This window comes from Callorhinus ursinus, unplaced genomic scaffold (genome assembly GCF_003265705.2).
Source record: "Callorhinus ursinus isolate GAN/ISIS: 27379988/994484 unplaced genomic scaffold, GSC_fseal_2.0 scaffold33, whole genome shotgun sequence".
Classification (NCBI taxonomy): domain Eukaryota; kingdom Metazoa; phylum Chordata; class Mammalia; order Carnivora; family Otariidae; genus Callorhinus; species Callorhinus ursinus.
In genome coordinates, this window is record NW_027397095.1 from 15,564,222 (window position 1) to 15,586,266 (window position 22,045).

Consider the following 22,045-nt stretch of genomic DNA (forward strand, 5'->3'; position numbering starts at 1 on the left):
TGGAGACACACCATCAGTATTCCCCTCAGATGGCTGTTAGAATTTGAAGAAAGACAAAGACTGAGACAGAAAAGTTTTTGGTTTTTAATCATCTTTTTGTTCTTCTTACCAAAAGGTCCCTTCCCTGTGTCCTGTGATGTTCCCACCTGTGGAAGGAGGCCTGGGACAAGATATCTCTTATATCCTCTGCCCGCACCCCCCCACCCCAAAGTCCCAAAGTAGCTTATTTGATTTCTTCCCAGTCTGTGGACTTGCTTTCTCTCTCTCTGCATTGGTTGTAGTTGACGTCAGGCTGCCATTTTAATAAACTAGATAGCACCAAGGAGAATCTGGTGGACTCTGAGGAGTCGCCCCCAGATTTGTCAACTAACTTCTTAGTCTTTGCTTTTCCTTGAGGGTACAAAAGCAGATACTCATTTTCGTTTTGGCTTTTTTCCTAAGTGGAAGTTTATTCGTGTAACGCATTGATCTTCAACAAAATAACATCACAGATTGCTGAGGAAGCCTGTCATTAAAATATCATGTTATGGTAATGAAATGTTTGGGTGCATTGAGTGTGATTTGAACAATTTAATATAGTAGCAGTGAGTAACTATGTTAATGAGACTACCACTTTGAAAATTATGATGCCTGGAACTGCTTTAGGGTGACCTAGGAGGTTCTTTGATTACAATAGAATAATTTATAATATTTTATATCAAGGAAAGTTAAACGTGCACTTGATTATTTTTAAAAGCAATTTTATTGGTTCTCATAAGTGGTTGAGAAATTTTGTCCTTTTTTTTGCTTCTCTGTCCTTTAAAACACTAATATATATTTGAATTCATGTCTGTAATAACTCTTCTTTGGAATTTTGGCCAGGTTTTATATTCAGATGAAATTAGAGTTCTTTCTACTTATGAGCTGTTTTTTTAAAAATAAGCTTTAAACTTCATATTTTATATTTCAAAGTGTAATGTACTCTAATATATACATGAATTTCGTTAAGTGTTACATTACTGCACGTATCCATTATTTAAATACTGTCTAGGCTAAATGTTTGCATGTATGCTAACTGAAGCACTTTTAAGAATCATGACTGAGAGGTGGATGAAAATGAGCCATAATTGAATAATTGTGCGTTTTTCCAAAATCGTTTACCATTATTCCATCATTTTGATCTGCTTGTATTGTTAACTGTTATTCTAGACTTTGCTTCTATAATCCCTATAATCTATGATTAATTGTTTTAGTTTTGAGGACACGCACTTCAAAAACAACTAATTTTCTATTACATAGTTTTTATCTGAGTTTCATTTTAAAATTAAGGGTTTAGTAATGTTTTATATGAATTGAAAATGTATTCTATTTTTAGTTGTATCTATCATCACATCCTTAATTTTTATATTGCTGATAATTGGTGTTTAACCTTTGTAATATACCCACAGTGTGATACCTCTAGTACATAGGGCATAGAAAATGCTAGTCCTTCCATCAAGAAAATGACAGTTTGGGAGGTTATGAAATACCTTTCTCTGGTGATTTTTAAGAAAAGAGTAGGCAGCTATCTGTATATACTAGGTGGTCTGTCACAGTCTTTTGCAGTTTTGTGTATCTGTCTCTGAGCATACTGATATATAGAGGATATTTTCCAAATGCCCTTAAATCAAAGGAAGGTTCTTTTTTTTTATGCTGTTACTTTAGTAGTTGTCTTCTTACTGGATAAAGTTGAAGGGGGAAAAGGGGAAAGGAAGTAAGTACCTTGATCCCATTTCTAAATTACACAGTTTGGTTTTTAATTTTTTATCTCTGTTTGTTTTATATGCTATAAATTTAGACTTATATTTGGTGACCAACAACTGATGGTATCATTTTGCCTATTTGAAGTACCTATTTTTTTGTTGTTTTTATTAGTAATTGTGTCCGTAATGGTGAGAATCTACAAACTTGGGAATAATTAATTTTGTGTTCTCATCAACTTTTGCTTATCCATACTAGTCAATGTGTTCAAAAGTGCAAATCACCCTTGCTCTGGGGAAAGGCTACTTCTTTCCTGCTCCAGAAAGTGGACTCATTACCCCAGATACTAATTCCTGCCACCCGAGGTGATCTGGGCAACTGGGAATTCACTGTAACTTCATTTTACACAATGAAAACTTTTATGAGACGCCAACCTGCTACGCCTAAAACTGGATTGAAATGTACCTTTTATTAACCACATTGGAAATCCAATGGTGTGAAACTGTGTATTTCAAAAGGCCCCTAATTTCTTACTTTATTTTTCCTACTTCTTCTGTGTTGCAATTGTGTTTTAGCTATTTTTTAATATATAGCTATTAAGGATAATAAGCAATTAAAATTTTTTGGCGATTCCCATAAAGCAAACCAGCTGCTTAAAATTGTTCAAATTCTTCCTGAGTAATCAATCTATGAAAATAGCCTTGTGTGTGTGTCTTAACCTTTGAGCTTTCAGTGATGATATGTCTTAACTGGGCTGGTGTTTTATGCAGAGGAGTAATTATTTTAGTCTCATTTCAGCTTTTAAATAAAAGGATAATACAAGGATTAGCCAATTTTCTCTTAATCATCTGCCAATCTGTTAACAATGCAGTTTCGTCCGTGAAGTTTACATGACATACATGAACACATACACTGACAAAATTAAGAGAAACATTTGAGTATTTTGCCTGTGACCTGCTTGGGTGTTTGTATACATACACAGGTATTTGTATGGTAGGCTTGTTTCAGTGATTTATTCCTTGAATAATATTTGCTGATATGATTTTCCTGTTTTCACTTTTGACCAGTTGTGAAAGCATCAGAAAGAGCTCTTGCTGAAGATGGGCCTCTCCATCACTTGTCTCTTTTTCCTATTTTCCGTTTTTGCTACATTGTCATCTGTGCAGGGGAGACTTTTCTAGGGTCATTTTGACTCCAGGCAGAGCTAGATTATGCTGGGAGTAAGAGAATTGCCAAGGGAAACTGTGGCAAGCCATCATCATAGACACCAGAAATTAACTATGCCATGAGTAAATTTGATGGAGATACACCTGTTCCAATCCTCACCGAAGTGATTCCTTTCCTTGTTTCCACATAAATAATGTGAAAATAACTTCACCCTAGGAATAATGCCTTATTAAATTACCTTCATTAGAAACAATAACTTTTGAAGGAATCAAAATGAATTACAGTAATGAACCGTGACTATTTGCATGAAAGGGAAATCTAGAGATCCTGTATTAGAGATTTTCTGTTTGTGGATCTGCTAGCAATGTAACTTTTAAGAATCCTGACTAAGAAGTGGATTAAGGTGAACCAAAATAGAATAACCCTCTAGTTTTCCAAAATTTCCATCTAGCCAGAATTTCATTTAGTATTTTTTTTGAGAGGGAGCACACATTTTCAAGAAGAGAAAAGCAATTATTTTGGCCATAATCAACTTAGAACATTGTTTCTTAGGGTAACTTCTAATCTACTGATTTTGATGCTTTTTTTATTTTTCAATATCCAATAAATATTTATTAGCCACTTCTTTTTTTAATTTTAATTCCAATATAGTTGACATACAGTGTTACATAAGTTTCAGGTGTACGATATAGCGATTCAGCAATTCTGTACATTACTCATCAAGATAAGCATACTCTCAATCCCCCTCACCTGTTTCACCCCCCTCCCAACCACCTCCCCTCTGGTAACCATCTGTTTGTTCTCTATAGTTAAGAATCCGTTTTTTTGTTTTGTCTCTTTTTTCTTCATTCGTTTGTTCTGTTTCTTAAATTCCACATATGAGTGAAAACATATGGTATTCGTCTTTCTCTGACTTATTTTGCTTACCATTATACTCTTTAGATCCATCCATGTTGTTGCAAAATGGCAAGATTTCATTCTTTTTTATGGCTGAATAATATTCCTCTGTGTGTGTGTGTGTGTGTGTGTGTGTGTGTGTGTGTGTGTGTGTGTACCCACCACATCTTCTTTATCCATTCATCTATGGATGGACATTGGGCTGCTTCCATAATTTGGCTATTGTGAATAATGCTGCAATAATCATAGGGGCGCACATATCCTTTCAAGTTAGTGTTTTCGTATTCCTTGGGTCAATACCCAGTAGTGCAATTACTGGATCATATGATAGTTCTATTTTTACTTTTCTGAGGAACCTCCATACTGTTCTCCACATTGGCTGCACCAGTTTGCATTCCCACCAACAGTGCACGAGTGTTCCTTTTGCTCCATGTCCTCGCCAACACTTGCTGTTTCTTGTGCTTTTGATTTTAGCCATTCTGACAGGTGTGAGGTGATATCTCATTGTGGCTTTGATTTGCATTTCCCTGATGATGAGTGATGTTGAGCATATTTTCACGTGTCTGTTGGCCATCTGAATGCCTTATTTGGAGAAATGTCTGTTCCTGTCTTCTGCCCATATTTTAATCAGATTATTCGTGTTTTCTTGGTGTGAGTTGTATAAATTCTTTATATATTTTGGATACTAACCCTTTTTTGGATATGTTATTTGCAAATATCTCTTCCCATTCAGTAGGTTGTCTTTTTGTTTTGTTGACTATTTCCTTTGCTGTACAGAAGTTTTTATTTTGACATAGTCCCAATAGTGTATTTTTGCTTGTGTTTTCCCTTGCCTCAGGAGATATATCTGGAAAAATGTTGCTACAGCTGATGTCAAAGAAATTACTGCCTGTGCTCTCTTCTAGGATTTGTATGGTTTCAGGTCTCACTTTTAGGCCTTTAATCCATTTTGAGTTTACTTTTGTGTATGGTGTATGAAAGTGGTCCAGTTTCATTCTTTTTCATGTAGCTGTCCAGTTTTCCCAACACCATTTGTTGAGGAGACTGTCATTTTCCCATTGCATGTTCTTGCTCCTTTTTCAAAGATTAATAGACTATATAATCATGGGTTTATTTCTGGGTTTTCTATTCTGTTCTATTGATCTATGTGTCTGTTTTTGTGCCAGTACCATACTGTGTTGATGACGACAGCTTTGTAATATAACTTGAAGTCTGGAATTGTGATACCTCCAGCTTTGTTTTTCTTCTTCAAGATTGCTTTGGCTCTTCAGGGTCTTTTTTGGTTCCATACAAATTTTAGGATTGTTTTTTCTACTTCTGTGAAAAATGCTGTTGGTATTTTGATAGGGATTGCATTAAATGTGTAGATTGCTTTGGTGCTTTGGGTGGTATGGACTTTTTAACAATATTTATTCTTGCAATCCATGAACACGGATAATCTTTACATTTGTGTCCTCTTCAATTTTTTGTCATGAATGTTTTATAGTTTTCAGAGTACAGGTCTTTTACCTCCTCAGTATTTTGTTATTTTTGGTGTAATTGTAAATGGGATTGTTTTCTTAATTTTATCATTTTGCTACTTCATTGTTAGTATATAGAAATACAGTGGGTTTCAGTATATTGATTTTGTATCCTGTGACCTTACTGAATTCATTTATCAGTTCTAGTAGTTTTTTGGTGGAGTCTTTAGGGTTTTCTATATATAATATCACGTCATCTGCAAATATTGACAGTTTGACTTCTTCCCTGCCAATTTGGATACGTTTTATTTCTTTTTCTTGTCTGATTGCTGTGGCTAGGACTTCCAGTACTGTGTTGAATAAAAGTGGTGAGAGGAGACATCCTTGTCTCTCGTTCTTGATCTCAGGGGAGAAACTCTCGGTTTTTCCCCATTGAGTGTGATGTTAGCTGTGGGTTTTTCATATATAGCTTTTATTATGTTTGAGGTATGGTCCCTCTAAACGTACTTTGTTGAGGGTTTTTATTATGAATGGATATTGTACTTTCTCAGATGCTTTTTTTCTTCATCTATTGAAATAATCATAGGGTTTTTATCCTTTCTCTTGTTGATGTGATATAGATAATTTTCTTTTAGTCACCTTTCCATCGGATTAGGTAGAGGTGGTTTGTGAATTCTCTTTAGGTCATTAATGTCTTAGGTAAGCATTTTTATTTGCATCTCTATGGACAGTAAAAAACTTAGTTGACTCCTCTTCTAGAACAGGTATTTCTGTTATCCAGAATGTGAGTGTCATGAAATTGGCAGCATTTTAATTTTTTTTTTTTTTACTGGTTTAATAGGTCACTTTAGACAATTGTGTCGAAGTTGGTCGGATTGCCAACACCTACAATCTGACGGAAGTGGATAAATACGTCAACAGTTTTGTCCTGAAGAATTTTCCTGCATTGCTGAGCACTGGGGAGTTCTTGAAACTCCCTTTCGAGCGTCTCGCCTTTGTGCTTTCCAGTAATAGCCTTAAGCACTGCACTGAACTTGAGCTCTTTAAGGCTACCTGTCGCTGGCTACGCCTAGAAGAGCCTCGGATGGACTTTGCTGCAAAATTAATGAAGAACATACGATTTCCACTGATGACACCGCAGGAGCTCATTAATTATGTGCAAACCGTGGATTTCATGAGAACTGACAATACCTGTGTGAATCTCCTTTTGGAAGCCAGCAATTACCAAATGATGCCGTACATGCAGCCAGTGATGCAGTCAGACAGGACTGCCATTCGGTCTGACACCACTCATTTGGTCACGCTTGGAGGAGTGCTGAGGCAGCAGCTGGTTGTCAGCAAGGAATTGCGCATGTATGATGAAAAGGCCCATGAATGGAAATCGTTAGCCCCCATGGATGCCCCAAGGTACCAGCATGGCATCGCTGTCATTGGAAATTTCCTCTATGTCGTCGGTGGACAGAGTAATTATGACACAAAAGGAAAAACGGCAGTCGATACAGTCTTCAGATTTGATCCTCGCTACAATAAATGGATGCAGGTTGCGTCTTTAAATGAAAAGCGCACCTTCTTCCACCTAAGTGCCCTCAAAGGATATCTGTATGCTGTCGGTGGGCGAAATGCAGCTGGTGAACTGCGTAAGTGTGTGCATTTCTGTTAAGCATAGAGACTAATTTCTTTACCCCCAAATTCTCGTTAAGTCATAAAATAAGCAGTTCTATAAAATTAAAGAGAAAAATGTAGCTAGGGTTTCATTTAAACTGTTTGGCTCAGGAAATATCCAACACAATCTATATGCCTAATCCGGATTTATATTGTTGGCCAGGGTACAAATTATATCTTAGGAATATATCAGTATGTTGCAGAATATTTTATTTGGCAGTATATATGGTTTTCATCTTGACAGTGGAACTACAAAGTATATTCTGCTAATTTAAATTCTAATAGAATCTCAGACAGAAGTTTGGCATGTTTCCTTATTTTCCATTTTTAAAAGCCCACATAATACTTTATTGTACAGGTTAAAATCCTTCCTTACAGGGGACTGATTGTTATCGTTTCTTCGTTTACATAATCTTTTACCCTATCCTAGACCCTCAACCACCATAGTAAGATCATTTTCTTTGTCAATTAGATGTACAAAGTTCAATATTATCCAAAATGTATTTACTCTCAGTAATGTGATCTGTGACTATCAGTTTTATAAAAATCATTCTCTCTTGGGGCACCCAGGCGGCTCAGTCAGTTAAGCGTCTGACTCTTGATTTCGGCTCAGGTCATGAGATCGAGTCCTGCATCGGGCTCCATGCGTCGGGCACAGGAGTCTCCCTCTGTTCTTCCCCCCTCCCCCCCACTCACATGTTCTTGCTCTCTCTCAAATAAATAAATAAATAAATAAATAAATAAATAAATAAAATCATTCTCTCTTAGTGAAATACCAAACAGTTTTCTTCACTGTAAACTGCTCTGGTAAGCTTCATTAGATGGGGCCACTTTTTTTGTCTCCCTAACTGAAGATTGGTCACAAGTGCAGTTAATGTAGAACAGTACTTTGGCTCCATAAATGAACAGTAATTTTGTGATTTTAGGTGAAATTGGAGTAAGATAGCTGTCCAAAAAGAAGTCAGGAAGACCCCATTTTCTGTCACGCCTTCTGTATCTGTCATTAGCGTCATCATTTGGCCTCTTTTTTTCACCGCCTCTTTTATGCTGTGATGACTGGAGTCCTTGTAGTTGACCAGTAGTCCAGGCTCTGTAATGCTGGGAACATGGAAAATATTGGCCTTGGCTCTGGATAAATTCAGAGTGACTATCAGCATCTTTTTCTTGGTAGCTTAATGGATTTAAGAATAGGTTATTTATTGGAGGCCAAAAGAACTGCTCTCAACTCTTATACTCTCCAGCTGATCAAGCCCTTTCTCGTTAGTGACGTCTTAATGTTACTGATCTTTCCTACCTACAGTTATTTTTTTTTTCCTTTGTTGTCGCAGTGATATTTTTTTCTAAGACCGGGCTCTCCAAATGGTGGGACTCGGGATCCTTATCATGAACCACACAGATTGCCCAATATATTTTAATAATCAGGCTTTAAAACGCATTTGAAGGATCAGTACCCGTAGTGTCGAATTGTCATTTCAGGTCTCCTCACTCAGCCCACACACATTATTTTCATGTTGTGATACTATTTTAAATGGAGGGTGTCTGGAAATATCCAGAGGCTGCAATTAGTGATTTGGCGCTTTCTTAGGAAAACCGCTTGTATAAGATAATCTTTCCAAGTTTACAAATTATAGGTCATCAGTCCTGGCAGTGAGCGGTCATTTCAGACCTTCTTTCCTCAAGGGAAATAGCTCCAATTTCTTAGTCAGTGCTTGCTTATTGATGGTATCACCCCTATTAATATGCAGTCTTCAATATATCATTCCTCCTATTAATTAGAGGCCTTATTCTTCTGAGAATTTATCATCTTCAGGCCAAGGAGAGTCATTACATAAAACCAAGAAGCTAGAGGCTTTCTTTTGCTGAGCTCTTGCCATGTTATACTCATTTGGGAACAAGAAGTAGACAACCCCGTTGGGCAAGTGGCTGCCTTCCTTGCTCATGACCTTCAGAAAGCACACCCTCCATCTCTTATTAAAAATAGTCTTCTGCATTTCAGGTTTTTGTTTTAAAGATTTTATTTATTTATTTGACAAAGAGAGAGACAGCGAGAGAGGGAACACAAGCAGGGGGAGTGGGAGAGGGAGAAGCAGGCCTCCCACGGAGCAGGGAGCCCGATGCGGGGCTCCATCCCAGGACCCTGGGATCACGCCCTGAGCCGAAGGCAGATGCTTAACTACTGAGCCACCCAGGTGCCCCTTCTGCATTTCAGTTTGAAAGTAAAAAGAGACGAGAAGTGTGCTTTTCATGAGCTATTCCTAATTCATAATAACTATTTGATTATATTTAGGTTTTAAAATCAGTCTCCCAGAGCTTAAACCTAAGGATAATGACTTATATAGTCTAAAAAATGATTACCCCTCTAGATGGCAGATGCCTATTTTTATCTAAATTTGTAAACTGCATGTTTCACAAATACATAGATGGTTGTATTATAGACACAAACCCTCAATACCAAGAAACAACTCTAATTCCATTTTAAAGGCCAATGACATTTCTTTCCCTTTGAAAGTACCTCCTGTATAATGTAAGTAAGTACACTTTTGTGGAAAATGACCATTTGCCTTAAAATCAGCATACCCAGCAAAGCCTGGCTGTAGTAAATATTTTAAGTTAAAAAAATTGGAAGTTTTTTTTTTTTTTTTTTTTTTTTTTAGAAAATCAGTTGATTGGCTTAAGTGCACTGAAATCTTGGATCTTAATTGCACGAGAACTTTTAGGCCACCCCACCTCCTTTGAGTTTTTCCTACTTTAGACCCACTTGGGAGCAAGAAGTAGACTGTTTTAAAGCAATCGTGTCACATTCTGTATTGTTGACTTCTTCTGAATTCTCTTTATTAATAATGTTTCTCTTTGCATATGTGTCACTTGCCCTTTCCCGTTTTCTTGGGCCCGTGGTTTTGGCAGAATAGCAGATTTAGGTCCTAAAGAGACCCTTGCTTATATTTCTGAATGTTCCAGCCAGAGGCTGGGTTTTTTAACATTTCTCCTGCTCCGTAAACTTTTTTTTTTTTTTTAATGGGAACGCCCTCTACACACACAGAAGAACATCTGTTATAGTAACTTCACATTACCATCTTAACTGATTACACTGCCATATTAATAGGCCTGTGTAAATAGAGAAGGGGGTAGCAATGGGTGGCAGGCAAACGGGGATCGATGGGAGGGTCATTTAACAATTTAATAGGTTTGAGGCCCCTGGCTGGCTCAGTCGGTGGAGGATGTGACTCTTGATCTCTGGGTTATAAGTTCGAGCCCTACGTTGGGTATAGAGACCACTTAAAAGTAAAATCTTTTCTTAAAAAAAAAAATTAATTTGGTTCATTAGTACCAGTATATTATTTATTCTTCATATGTGCAATGACCATTTCCTAGATGTAATTATGAAAAGAAGACAGTGGGAGCATTTGTAAAAGACACTTTAGATCATTTTAATGCATTTGGCCTTTTAAAATCCCTTCGTGGAGTGTGTATGGATGGACCTATGCCCATAGTACATCAAAAAGATACTGCTAATGTGTGTGTGAGCCTGGTATATTGCTGAAGTATAATTCCTTAGAAATGCTGCTTTCCTTTGACACCGGGTACAATTGGAAACTGCGTGAAGCTTAGAGTAGCTGTCACTTAAGTGAAAGAGAAGTCAGTTATTCCTGGCATCTTTCAAACTTACGTCATTTAAGAAATCGATCTTCCATTGAGGTTTTCTATATTGAAGAGAACTATGACAGCTCAGATAGCTTTCATTTCTGTTAAATAGTAATAAGTCAAGCTTTCGAAGAATGAAATAACTTATAGAAAAAGGTGTTAGACTTTTTTCAAATAAGTGTGCAATAAAATTACTGAAATTTATCAGGTGCCTCCATATCCCTTCATGGATTTGCCGTTTTCTTCATTAAGCAACACATCGCCAGCGGGCACTCTTAAGATTCTAGAGGTCACAGCCCCTCTGTGGGAACCATCATTGTTCCCGGTGGTGATTCAGGGTTCATCCCTTTCTATTCTCAAAAAGAACAAGTAAGTTCCACATCATCCCTTAGGACCAGTTCCGGACTCCAGTAGAATCACCTGAGAAAATAGGAATCTTTAATGATTTATGTGAACTAAGCAACCCCCATGTAATTCTTAAATTGGAGGGGGTCTCTAATTTAATTGCAGGCAACCAGGTTACTGAAGGTGATTCTCTAGAATAAGGGTCAGTGAAATTCTGTAAAGGGCCAGAAAATCAATATTTTCAGCTTTGTAGGCCATAGGATCTTGTCACACCTCATCACTTCTGCTGTTGTATTGCAAAAGCAAGCGTAGACAATTTATAAACGAATGGGTGAGGCTGTGTTCCAATGAAGCTTTCTATAGGAACATCAGCATTTGAATTCCATATGATTTTCATATGTCACAAAACATTTTTCCTTTGATTTTTTTCCCCCCAACTCTTTAAAAAAGGTAAAAGCCATTCATATTTTTATCTTGTGGGGCATACAAAAGGCAGGCAGCATGCTGGATTTGGCTGACAGGCTATAATTTGCCTGACCCTATTCTAGACTTTCCTAATTAGTTCATTACCATTCCTACCTCTCAAAGGCTATGATGGAAGCACTGTTTTTGTCCCTCGCATCATCCCTTGCCCCCTCCCCCCATCAAGGTTGTTGGCACGAGCCTATATCTCACTGCCTTGTGAATATGGGAAATAAGGACATGTGTGTATACACTTTTAATCAGATGTGTTCTATTTTAAAACTACTCTTGATTTTACTAAGAACAACAATTCTTCATGGAGACAGTCTAGAAGTTGACAGTAGATATTAAATGATAGGAAAAGCTAAAGGATATGGATTATTTTGCCCAAAGAAGAAAAGTTGAGGGATGATGAACTATTACATAGTTATTATATTATTGATGGTTAATAGCCATCTTACACTTAGGTTACTCCTGTATGAGAAAATAGAGATGGATTCTTATGACGCCTCTTAGGGGAAAAAATGCAATTAATTCACTGACGGAAGAACAGCATTATCTTTCTACATGGGAAAATTGTAATAATCATAAAGAGTGAATCGCTATTCAGGCGCTAGCTCCACTCCAAAAAGAACAGGAGGAAACTAATGGAAACTCCCTCAAAATAGATTGAATTAGACATAAGGAGAGACTGTGACACTCTAGAAATTTCAAAGTTTAAGGCAGAATTTTTCGTTAAGGGAGGCATAGAACTATAGTAAAACCTGTCTTTGCCATCAGAAATGTGATCTCTGAAAGTCTTTTAAAACCCTTTCACTGACAGGGTGTGTGATTAGACTACTTTTTTTTTTATCAGCTAAAACCCTACCATTAATTACTTTGCTGATGCCAAGTACCAATCAATATACTAGATCCCCTGTAAGTGGAGAGAGAGAGAGAGAGAGAGAGAGAGAGAGAGAGAGAATAATGTATGTTCAGTAGGATTGTGCTTGTCAATGAAGTGAAAGTCATGCTAGAGGCAAATGGAAATAAACATTGGAGAAGATGTCCAGTGACTACAAAGAGCCAAAACCAGTATTGGAGTAATCAGTTTTAGCTTGTCATGAATTGTGGCAATAGCTCTTCTTATTTGGGGGAAAGATTTTGCAGGATCTGGCTACTTAATGGAAGGATTTAGAAGAAATAGAGTTGGGAGGGGGAAAAAAAAGAAGAAGAAACAGTGTTGGTGAGGGTCCAGGCCTAAAGCAATGAACAAAACTAACAAGACAGTAGATCAAAATGAGAACAGGAAAAGCCTTTGAGATGAGCCTGAAAATGTAAAGCTCAAGCCAGTGCAAAAGGCAATCAGTAAAGGGAGATGAGAAGTGGTATAATATAGGAGTCGTTAGGTGAGAAAGAAGTACTGCGCACAGTCAGTTTGATGAAGAAATGAAATTGTTGAATCGAGTAGAAAGTGCATCTCTCATTTTTTCTCTCTGGTTCTGCCTGTTCTCACGTTATTATTTTTTTTAATAGGAAATTTTGTTCAAGGGATGATTCATCAGTTAGGTATTCCAGTGGCTTGATCAAATGGCCCCACTCAGTAGATTTCTGCTTCCATTTCATTGCCTAGAATTACATCTTATGGTCAACTCCAGGTTCAAGGGAACCCGCTAATATGAATGTTGAGTTTAGCACAGCACTTCCGTGTGCAGTGTTATGGTTCTGTTCCTGAGAAAAAAGCAGGGTGAGGGGAGACAAGAAATCGGGTTGCCAACTGACAGCATCTGTAGTAAATAGTATAAACTTTTCAAGTCTACCTAGACTTTGGGGTTTTTGTTTGTTTGTTTCTTTTTTAAAGTTTTATTTATTTAAGTAATTTCTACACCCCATGCAGGGCTCGAACTCACAACCCCAAGATCAAGACTCGCGTGCTCTTCTGACTGAGCCCGCCAGGTGCCCTTAGACTTTGTGGTTTTGACCAGAGTACTGGGAACAGCCCTATTTCTTTCTGCCTTTTAAAAAGGATTACGTTTTCTGTCATTGTTCTATTCTTGAGGTGATAACAGAGTGATATTTAAATAGGTTGAGGTCACCTCTCCAAAATGCTTCATGTTAAAGATGATAAATTTATTACTGGAAGGAAGTGGCCCCAATAAAAATCTTCCCTTCATATCATGCTGCCACTCACCTTCTAGTAGGAGTGTGACTGGCTACGATGATATTGGGATTTGTACACACTACTGACTTTAATGTGTAAATGTGGAAAAATTATTGCCAATGTCTATTGTGTAGTCTGGTTGTGAAATAAAGCAAGAGGCAGCAAGCACATATGGCAGGCGGTGTGCATACATACATACGTTCACTCTCAACCTCAGATTTTGCTTCCTGTCTATGAACCTTTGCTTCCTAGATGGTGGATCAGCACGGGGGGCCTAGAACTGACTTTTCTTCTTCCTTATGATTGTTTCATCTTCTCACATATTTATCTTTTGTAAAGATTTTGTTTATTTTTGTGAGAGAGAGAGAGAGCCCGAGTTGGGGGGAGGGGCAGAAGGAGAAGCAAACTCCCCACTGAGCAGGGAGCCCGATGCGGGGCTCGATCTCAGGGCCCCGGGACCATGACCTGAGCTGAAGGCAGACGCTTAACTGACTGAGCCACCCAAGCTCCCTCATCTTCCCACATATTTAGAGCAAGGAATTGGGAGGAATGTCAAACTAGAAAGATGTAACAAGATACCAGAAGAAAAGAAACCCTAGCAATTTCTGCAGTGACAGAAATGTGTTAGATTATTACATAAGTCTCTAGTCTAATGTAAAATGTATTAATAGTTCATCTCAGTAAGTAAAAAAAGAGACCCCCAAAGAGTATCTCATATTTGTAATAGATACGGTTCCGTTGTTTGAATATTATTATTCTACCTAAAGGGAAAAATAACTCATTGCTAAATTTGAAATTATAAATTATTTTCTTTTCTTTTCTGTTCTTTTCGTCAAACAACAGCCACAGTGGAGTGTTACAATCCAAGAACAAATGAGTGGACCTACGTTGCCAAAATGAGTGAACCCCACTATGGCCATGCTGGGACTGTGTACGGAGGAGTCATGTATATTTCAGGTAAACCATTATAATGCAGATGCAATTAATATAATGCGTACACTTTTAACTATGGCACCATCTTTCCATACAATATTAGAAAAATAATCCAGAAAGAAAAAAGAAAAAGAATCCAGAAAAAGGGATCATCAAAATATAATTTGTGGTGATTTTAGAAGATACATTGTACGTGCGTGTTTGCGTATAGATGCCTTTGGTATTCTAGAAGTTCATAAGACTAGCAGCAAACCAGTCATGCTGGGAATACATAACTGGGAAGAAACTGGAAAGCCTTCAGCTTCTCCAGCTTGCCTTTTGGTCTTCATACTCCATACTCTAATGAACCCTGTAGGCCAATGACCCCCATTCATAGTCCCTGTAGCGACCCTTAATTCATTTTGAGCTTATATTTAGCTCAACTCTATGAGGAAATATATCATTATTTAATATATAAACGCTACCATGCATAAGCTTGCTCCTGATACACACATAATGCATAATAATGTTCATACTCTCATTTAGTGCAACCGATAATAGGTGTTTCCTTTTTTCCTCAGCATTATCAGGGGATTCTACTGTTGTGTCCTTGCATGAATAATTCTGTGCTGATTACCTATATATATGTTGGCCACATGCGCATATATTTTTCTCGTGACACATTTTCCCCCTTCTGAGAGCCTGCCGGTGCCAGGGCAGCAGTTACATTATTAGAGAACAGATGCATCAAGGTGATGTTGGTGGTCTGGGTCTCTGAACACCGCTGCCTTATGAAATCTGTAATCAGGAGGGATCAGCGAAAGGCCTGGAGTGGCTGATTGACAGGTTTGGGGTGTTAAATTTATGAGCAGCTACAGGACGTCTTATATTGAAAGAGCCATCCAGGAAATCATATGCTCCACTAATCAATGATTTACACCCTCTACCTATTTTATGCGTGTAGATGCTATGCCATTATAATGAGAGCTCCAGATCCTCGGGGGGGTGGGGGGTGGGGAATGACATGAAATTGTTCTCGTGGCATTTTGGCATAGCTAATGTGTATTTTATAAATGACCTCCCCGGTCAAGAACAGGGTAGGACCGGAGCTGAATCTCAAACAAACAAAAAAAAACACCGTTTTGCTTCCTGAGAATTCTGTAGAGTACAGAAAAAACAAAACAAAACAAAAAACCCAAAAAACTAAACTAAAGAGCAGAGAGGAAACACTGATTGCCAACTGGTCCCCAGATAGGAGCACTTTTATTGATACGGCTGAAAATTTGTGCAGTTCTCTTGCTAATCTGCAGAACAGAGTCTGATACTTTCCTCTTAGAGACTGATTTCTGTGTGACCTCAGAATACACTCTGTGGATGATACAGACTCAGTGGATCAACAGCCAACTGAGGCACATACAAAATTCCATATGTATTCAGCATTCAGCTTTTTTTTTTTAAAGATTTCATTTATTTGACACAGAGAGAGACACAGCGAGAGAGGGAACACAAGCAGGGGGAGAGGCAGAGGGAGAAGCAGGCTTCCCGCCGAGCAGGGAGCCCGATGCGGGGCTCGATCCCAGGACCCCAGGACCCCAGGACCACAACCCGAGCCAAAGACAGATACCTAACGACTGAGCCACCCTAGCGCCCCAGCATTCGGCTTCTTTAAGTGTCCGTGCTGATAGCACATGACAGTACTTTCCCGTACCCACGCAACAGAAACTACAAAAACAAACAGTGCTGAATATTCTTATAGGCTTGGACATTTGCATAATCCTGTCAACTTTTCAAAGCATTTTGATGGATTTGACTTCATAGCCGCAATGCTGATGAGATAACCAGAGTAGAGATTCTTATGTGGTTAAGTGCAGAAATGGGCAACTGGAATTAAAATGCCCGAGCCCAGCGCTCAGCTGCCAGGGCATGCTTGCCCCAAAGCAGTAGGAGTGAATGATGCCGGGGCGCCTGGGTGGCTCAGTCGGTTAACCGTCTGCCTTTGGCTCACGTCATGATCCTAGGGTCCTGGGATCGAGTCCTGCGTCGGGCTCCTTGCTCGGGGGGGAGCCCGCTTCTCCCTCTGCCTCAGCCTGCCGCTCCCCCTGCTTGTGCTCTCTCTTTCCCTCTGACAAATAAATAAATAAATAAATAAATAAATAAATAAATAAATTCTTTTTTCTTTTTAGAAAAAGAAGTGCATGATGCTTCATACACGAGATTGACAGCAGACCCAACTCTAAAAGTGGCCCAAATCTATTTTCATTTAGCAAAGCCTCTTAAATTCCACGGGTCTCTGCTTCAGAAAGTCCTTGCGATAACATAAGCTACATTTTTTTGTTCTCTAAGAGCTGAAAATGTTACTTTCTGGATTTTTAATCCCAGAGAAAGTACTTCTGGAGGGCAGACATTTATAAGGACACCAGCGATAAGCCATAAGATGGCATAATAGGTGGCTAGACGCCGATGATCTAGGGACAGAGAGCCTTTTATTTACTTTTGCATCATTGTAATAATCTGTTTACCATCATGCCTATGTTCACGCTTTAGGAGGAATCACTCATGACACTTTCCAAAAGGAGCTCATGTGCTTTGACCCTGATACTGACAAGTGGATCCAGAAGGCGCCGATGACCACCGTCAGAGGCCTGCACTGCATGTGTACGGTGGGCGAGAGGCTCTATGTCATCGGTGGCAATCACTTCCGAGGCACAAGTGATTATGATGATGTCCTAAGCTGTGAATACTACTCACCTATCCTTGACCAGTGGACCCCAATTGCTGCCATGCTAAGGGGGCAGAGTGATGTTGGGGTTGCGGTCTTTGAAAATAAGATCTACGTGGTCGGTGGGTATTCCTGGAATAATCGCTGTATGGTGGAGATAGTGCAGAAATATGACCCCGATAAAGATGAGTGGCATAAGGTGTTTGATCTCCCAGAGTCCCTCGGTGGCATCCGAGCTTGTACCCTCACGGTTTTCCCGCCCGAAGAAACCACACCATCACCTTCTAGAGAGTCCCCCCTTTCTGCACCTTAGGATCATCCCCCTACAACTAAGATGCTGTAGTCCTATCTTTGCAACGTGTCAAGAATTCTCTTCTTTTGCACCCCCTTTAGTAGTGTATGTTAGGGTTAGCCTCCAGTCATTGATACAGATATTGGAAAAAAAGACAACATTGATGTTTCTGTGCTGTTTGTTTGGCTTAGAGTGTTTATAAAGTGGTAACAAAACCATTCTGGAAATGTATCCCATTGAAGCTGATGTTTAACATACAAAAAACAAAACGAAAAAAAAAAAAACCAACAAAAAAAAAACAACCCAAGATATTGTCTATAAAATGTTTCCTTCAGTACTTTTTTGATGCTGTGTATTGGGTGTAAGGTATTTGTCATCTTACATTAGAAAGCCCAATAAGCCAACTTGATGGTGGGTTATAGTAAATGTACAACTGTGCTAACTAGGCCTCAAAGTCAAAAGTTTTCCTTTCATCTTTGACTGTGAGATGTCAAAGGGAGGCAGATGGCTCCAACAGGGCATGAGACAAAAGGTTGCCAACTCGCATGAGCTACCTTCCTCTTTTCATAAAGTATTTTTGACATATCTGTCAACCCACCGGTCTGTGTGGGCGCATTGAAAACATACAAAGTTTCTTAGACACACAGGAGAAATAATAACTGAAACTCACCAATATTAATAAAAAAAAAGAAACAGCATGACCCCTCTACTTAGAAACAAGGGTTTGGGGTTTCTGAAGTGTGTATAAATACACACACACATACATAGAGTAAATATAAAATTGTAAAAATTGAATGGCACGTCAAATAAACATGAAAGATCTTTTTAAATTTCTACCAAAAACAGCCTCCGTTAAAATGGGAATTCAGTATGCACATACTGAATGCACGCATGGAGAATCCTACTGAATTTAGGTGGATAAGGGCTAGAAATTTTGAGCAACTAAATTTGTCACTTGACCAAATTTTTCCTTCCGAAGCTGTAATCTACACCTTCTCCTTTGCTGTTGAGGTAACTTGCATATTATATGTGTTCTGTATACTCTCAATTCATAAGGTTATTTAGCACAAAGTATAGCAGCCTCACCTGGGAAGCTGCTTTTGCTCAGTGATTTCAACTTCCATGTTTTATCTCTTTTTGTTCAATAAAAAAACATTTAATGTCATTTTGGTCTGAGGCATCCCATTATTGTCTGATTGGACTTTTCATTAATTTTTTTTTTTTTTTTTTTGGTGGGCAAGATTCAAGTGATCAGAACTGAGAGCACTGAACAGTTTGGATTAATTAGTATTAATGATTTTTATTCAAGGAAAAAAATAATTTGACCAGGTCTAACCTCATTGGTCAGACTCAGTGCTGGTTGTCTCTGTGGAATTAGTTCATCGAAGATGCTAATCGCCCCCCCCTCCTCCCCACAGAAGAACGGCCAGACGAGTGGAAACCTTAAGAGGAGTTACATTTCTGAGGTCAGTTTCCCTGATCTTCAGGAAGATCCATCTTGCCTAATGAGAAGACATTCTGTGAAATGACCTAAGAGATTTGTTCTTGACCTAGGACTGTAAAGGAATAATGTTTTGGGAAAAGATCGTTGGAGGATTCCGTTAGGGCCATGTGCATGATCTTTCTGACTTTATCTGCAAATGACCCGATTAAGTCTGAACTAAAAATTTTGAGCTATTCCCAAACAACGAGAGTGTCACCACATTTCTTCCCCAGTGAGGAATGAGCAGTGCAGATGTCACTACCTCTGTCTTGAGTTAAACATAAGGAAGAAAACAATTTTTCCATCAGTGGTAGTTTGAATGTTGGGAGAAGCCTGGTATGAATTTGAAAGACTCCCTTCGTCAACATTACCCTTCCTGGGGCGCCTGGGTGGCTCAGTCGGTGAAGCGTCTGCCTTCGGCTCAGGTCATGATCCCAGGGTCCTGGGATCGAGCCCGGCATCGGGCTCCCTGCTCAGCGGGGAGTCGGCTTCTCCCTGTCCCCCCTGCTTGCGCGCGCTCTCTCTCTCTCTCTCACTACCTCTCTCTCTCTCTCAAATAAATAAAATCTTTAAAAAAGAAAAAAGTTACCCTCCCCTCAGAGTCACTGGTCAAGTGATTTCAGTCCTGTGCTCAGAGGCAGAGTGCATTTGGCCATTCACACACAGTGAACACCTGCCTCAAGACGGGGGTGTGAACAGGACCAGATTCCTGGTCCCGTCACCGTCCAGTGTGGGTGTCCTTGGTCAGGTGGCTCTCCTCTGAACAGCAACGGTTCTTTGCATCTTGTCGCCTCTTATGCCTCTTCGGCCTTGGAGTTCGCAGTCAGTCAGCAGAAGAAAAATGGAGCCTGGCAGGCGTGAGGCCTGTAAGGGTCAGACCTGAAAGAGCCATACATCTCTTCTACGCACATTCTCCTGGCTGGAAGTCAGTCCCGCGGTCACCTCTAAGCACAAAGGGGTCAAGGAAATGAGCTGCGTGCCCAGAAGGAAGGGCATCAGGTTGGCGACCTGTTAGCAGTTTGCCCCCGGGCTCTGTCTGACGGCTGACCTTTTCTGCATCCACGCCACACGGTATTTGGAATAGCAATTAATGTCACACGGTGCTATTATTAAACAGTTCCAACAGCTGATAAGTGATTACACATTTTCCTTCACAATGAATTAACTATTTGTCTTGATAAAAAATATCTGCCAGTCATCAGTTGGCTTTGCAAGCATTTCTCACACTTGCCTTTCTTAGATTCTCGATCTCCTTGCAAAAGGAGTTCTAGAACACATTAAATCTCAGAAGGTTCATAATTTGCCTTCTTGGTCAACGTTGGTCGGGTGGGAAAGACGAATGAAAAAATCGACTTCGCCTATTTCTAGAATTTTTAAAAATGCATCCAATAATCAGGTTTTGCTCTGAAAAGTAAAATTATGACCCGAAACTATTTCCTGTCTGATATTACCTTAGGGACTTTGGAAAATACATAGGTATGTAATGTTTCTTTGCAGGTTGCTGAAATAATTCCCTCTCTTTAGCCCCGAGACGGTGCTCCACAGGGCAATTAAGTAGTGTTTTATTTAATTACTTCGACCATGGGACCTTTCCTCTACCCCCCACTTTTTCAAAGGCCTTTGTGTTCCCCCCCCCCAAGAACAGTGAGCAGACTTTCTTGGGTGGAAATTTGACACTGCCTCCAATTTTATTCTTGGCTCTTGCGCCTTGCTTTTGTTTTTCATTTTCAGACTGCCAAACCTCAGGTTTACTTCCTTCCACATCAAATAGCTCTTTGGCTAGGCTAGGGGGAAAGTAAATGCGAAGCAAGTTCATGAGGATTAAGGGAATTTTAAATTGGCCAAATAATGCCCTATTTAAAAACTCCTTTGGTAATTATAACATGCAAAATATAGACAAATTGGAAAATACAGGAAGGAAGAAAAATAGTATTTATCTCCCCCATGTCAAGATAACTGCTGCGAAATATGAGGATATTGTGTTTTACACCATTATCATTTAAAGACAGAATACATAGGGGCACCTGGTGGGCTCAGTCTGTAGAGCATGTGACTCTTGATCTCGGGGTTGTGAGTTCGAGCCCCACGTGGGGTGTCGAGATGACCTAAAAAAAAAACAAATTCAGCCCAAGATAATTTAAATTATTTATTTAAAAATTCTGTATGCATCCTAAATTTTTTGGTATGCTAATCCACATTTTCTGATACAAAATATGTTCTGATATATCAATGCATTAATTTCTGATACAGAATACATCAATGCAGTATTTAGAATAAGATTTTCTAAACCCCTCTATTAAGTGAGGTGAAACTACCAGGCAATGTTTTGGGCTTTCGTCAGTCTAGAAATATTGAAACATTAATGTCAAATCAGGGGTTTGCAGAATTAATAATGATCCTGGACACTGAAAGTATTTATTTAATCAGTGAGTCTAAGTAATTTGTATAATTCAGATCTCAAAGTGAGTATTTCAATCTCTATTTAAAATTTTTTTAAAGATTTTATGCATTTATTTGACAGAGAGAGAGCACAAGCAGGGGGAGCAGCAGAGGGAGAGGGAGAAGCAGGCTCCCCACCCAGTGGGAAGCCCAATGCAGATGTGGGGCTCGATCCCAGGACCCCGGGATCACGACCCGAGCCGAAGACAGATGCCCAACTGACTGAGCCACCCAGGTGCCCCTCAATCTCTATTTAAATTTGGTGGCCCCTAGTGCATACACAGATCGTGTATTGCCACATAATCACTGAACACTTCTTTCCCTTGCATGTGTTCTTTGGCCAAGTGACTAAGATAAATGGAGATTGAATTTTTAAAAATGACCATAGAGGCTATACCTCAATTAACCTACTCCCCCCCCCAAAAAAAAACAGGAAACAACAAGGGTGGCAGACTTGTTCTGTAAACAATCAGTAAATATTTTAATCTTTGGAGGCCATATGGTCTTATAGCAACTACTCACCTCTGCTGATGGTAGTTCCAAAGTGTAGACAGTACATAAATGAATGAGTGTGGATGTGTTCCACTAAAACTTTATGGATGCTGAAATTTGAGGTTCATAGAATTTTCCTGGATTAAAACATACCACTCTTCTTTTGACTTCTTTTTTTTAAATTTTTTATGGTTATGTTAATCACCATACATTA

The 22,045-nt window shown here is 39.1% G+C and overlaps 1 protein-coding gene across 6 annotated transcripts in view; it reads left to right on the top strand.

Annotated features, from left to right (window-relative positions):
- Positions 1–18,582, top strand: part of KLHL13 (kelch like family member 13) — a 199,677-nt gene extending 181,095 nt beyond the window's left edge. For all 6 annotated transcript variants that reach the window (XM_025852763.2, XM_025852764.2, XM_073879231.1 and 3 more), the window contains 3 exons: positions 6,085–6,880; positions 14,338–14,451; positions 16,951–18,582. In XM_025852763.2, the coding sequence (XP_025708548.1) occupies positions 6,085–6,880; positions 14,338–14,451; positions 16,951–17,438 (1,398 nt within the window). In that variant the 3' untranslated portion in view covers positions 17,439–18,582. The remainder of the gene's footprint in view (positions 1–6,084; positions 6,881–14,337; positions 14,452–16,950) is intronic.
- Positions 18,583–22,045: the final 3,463 nt, after the last annotated feature.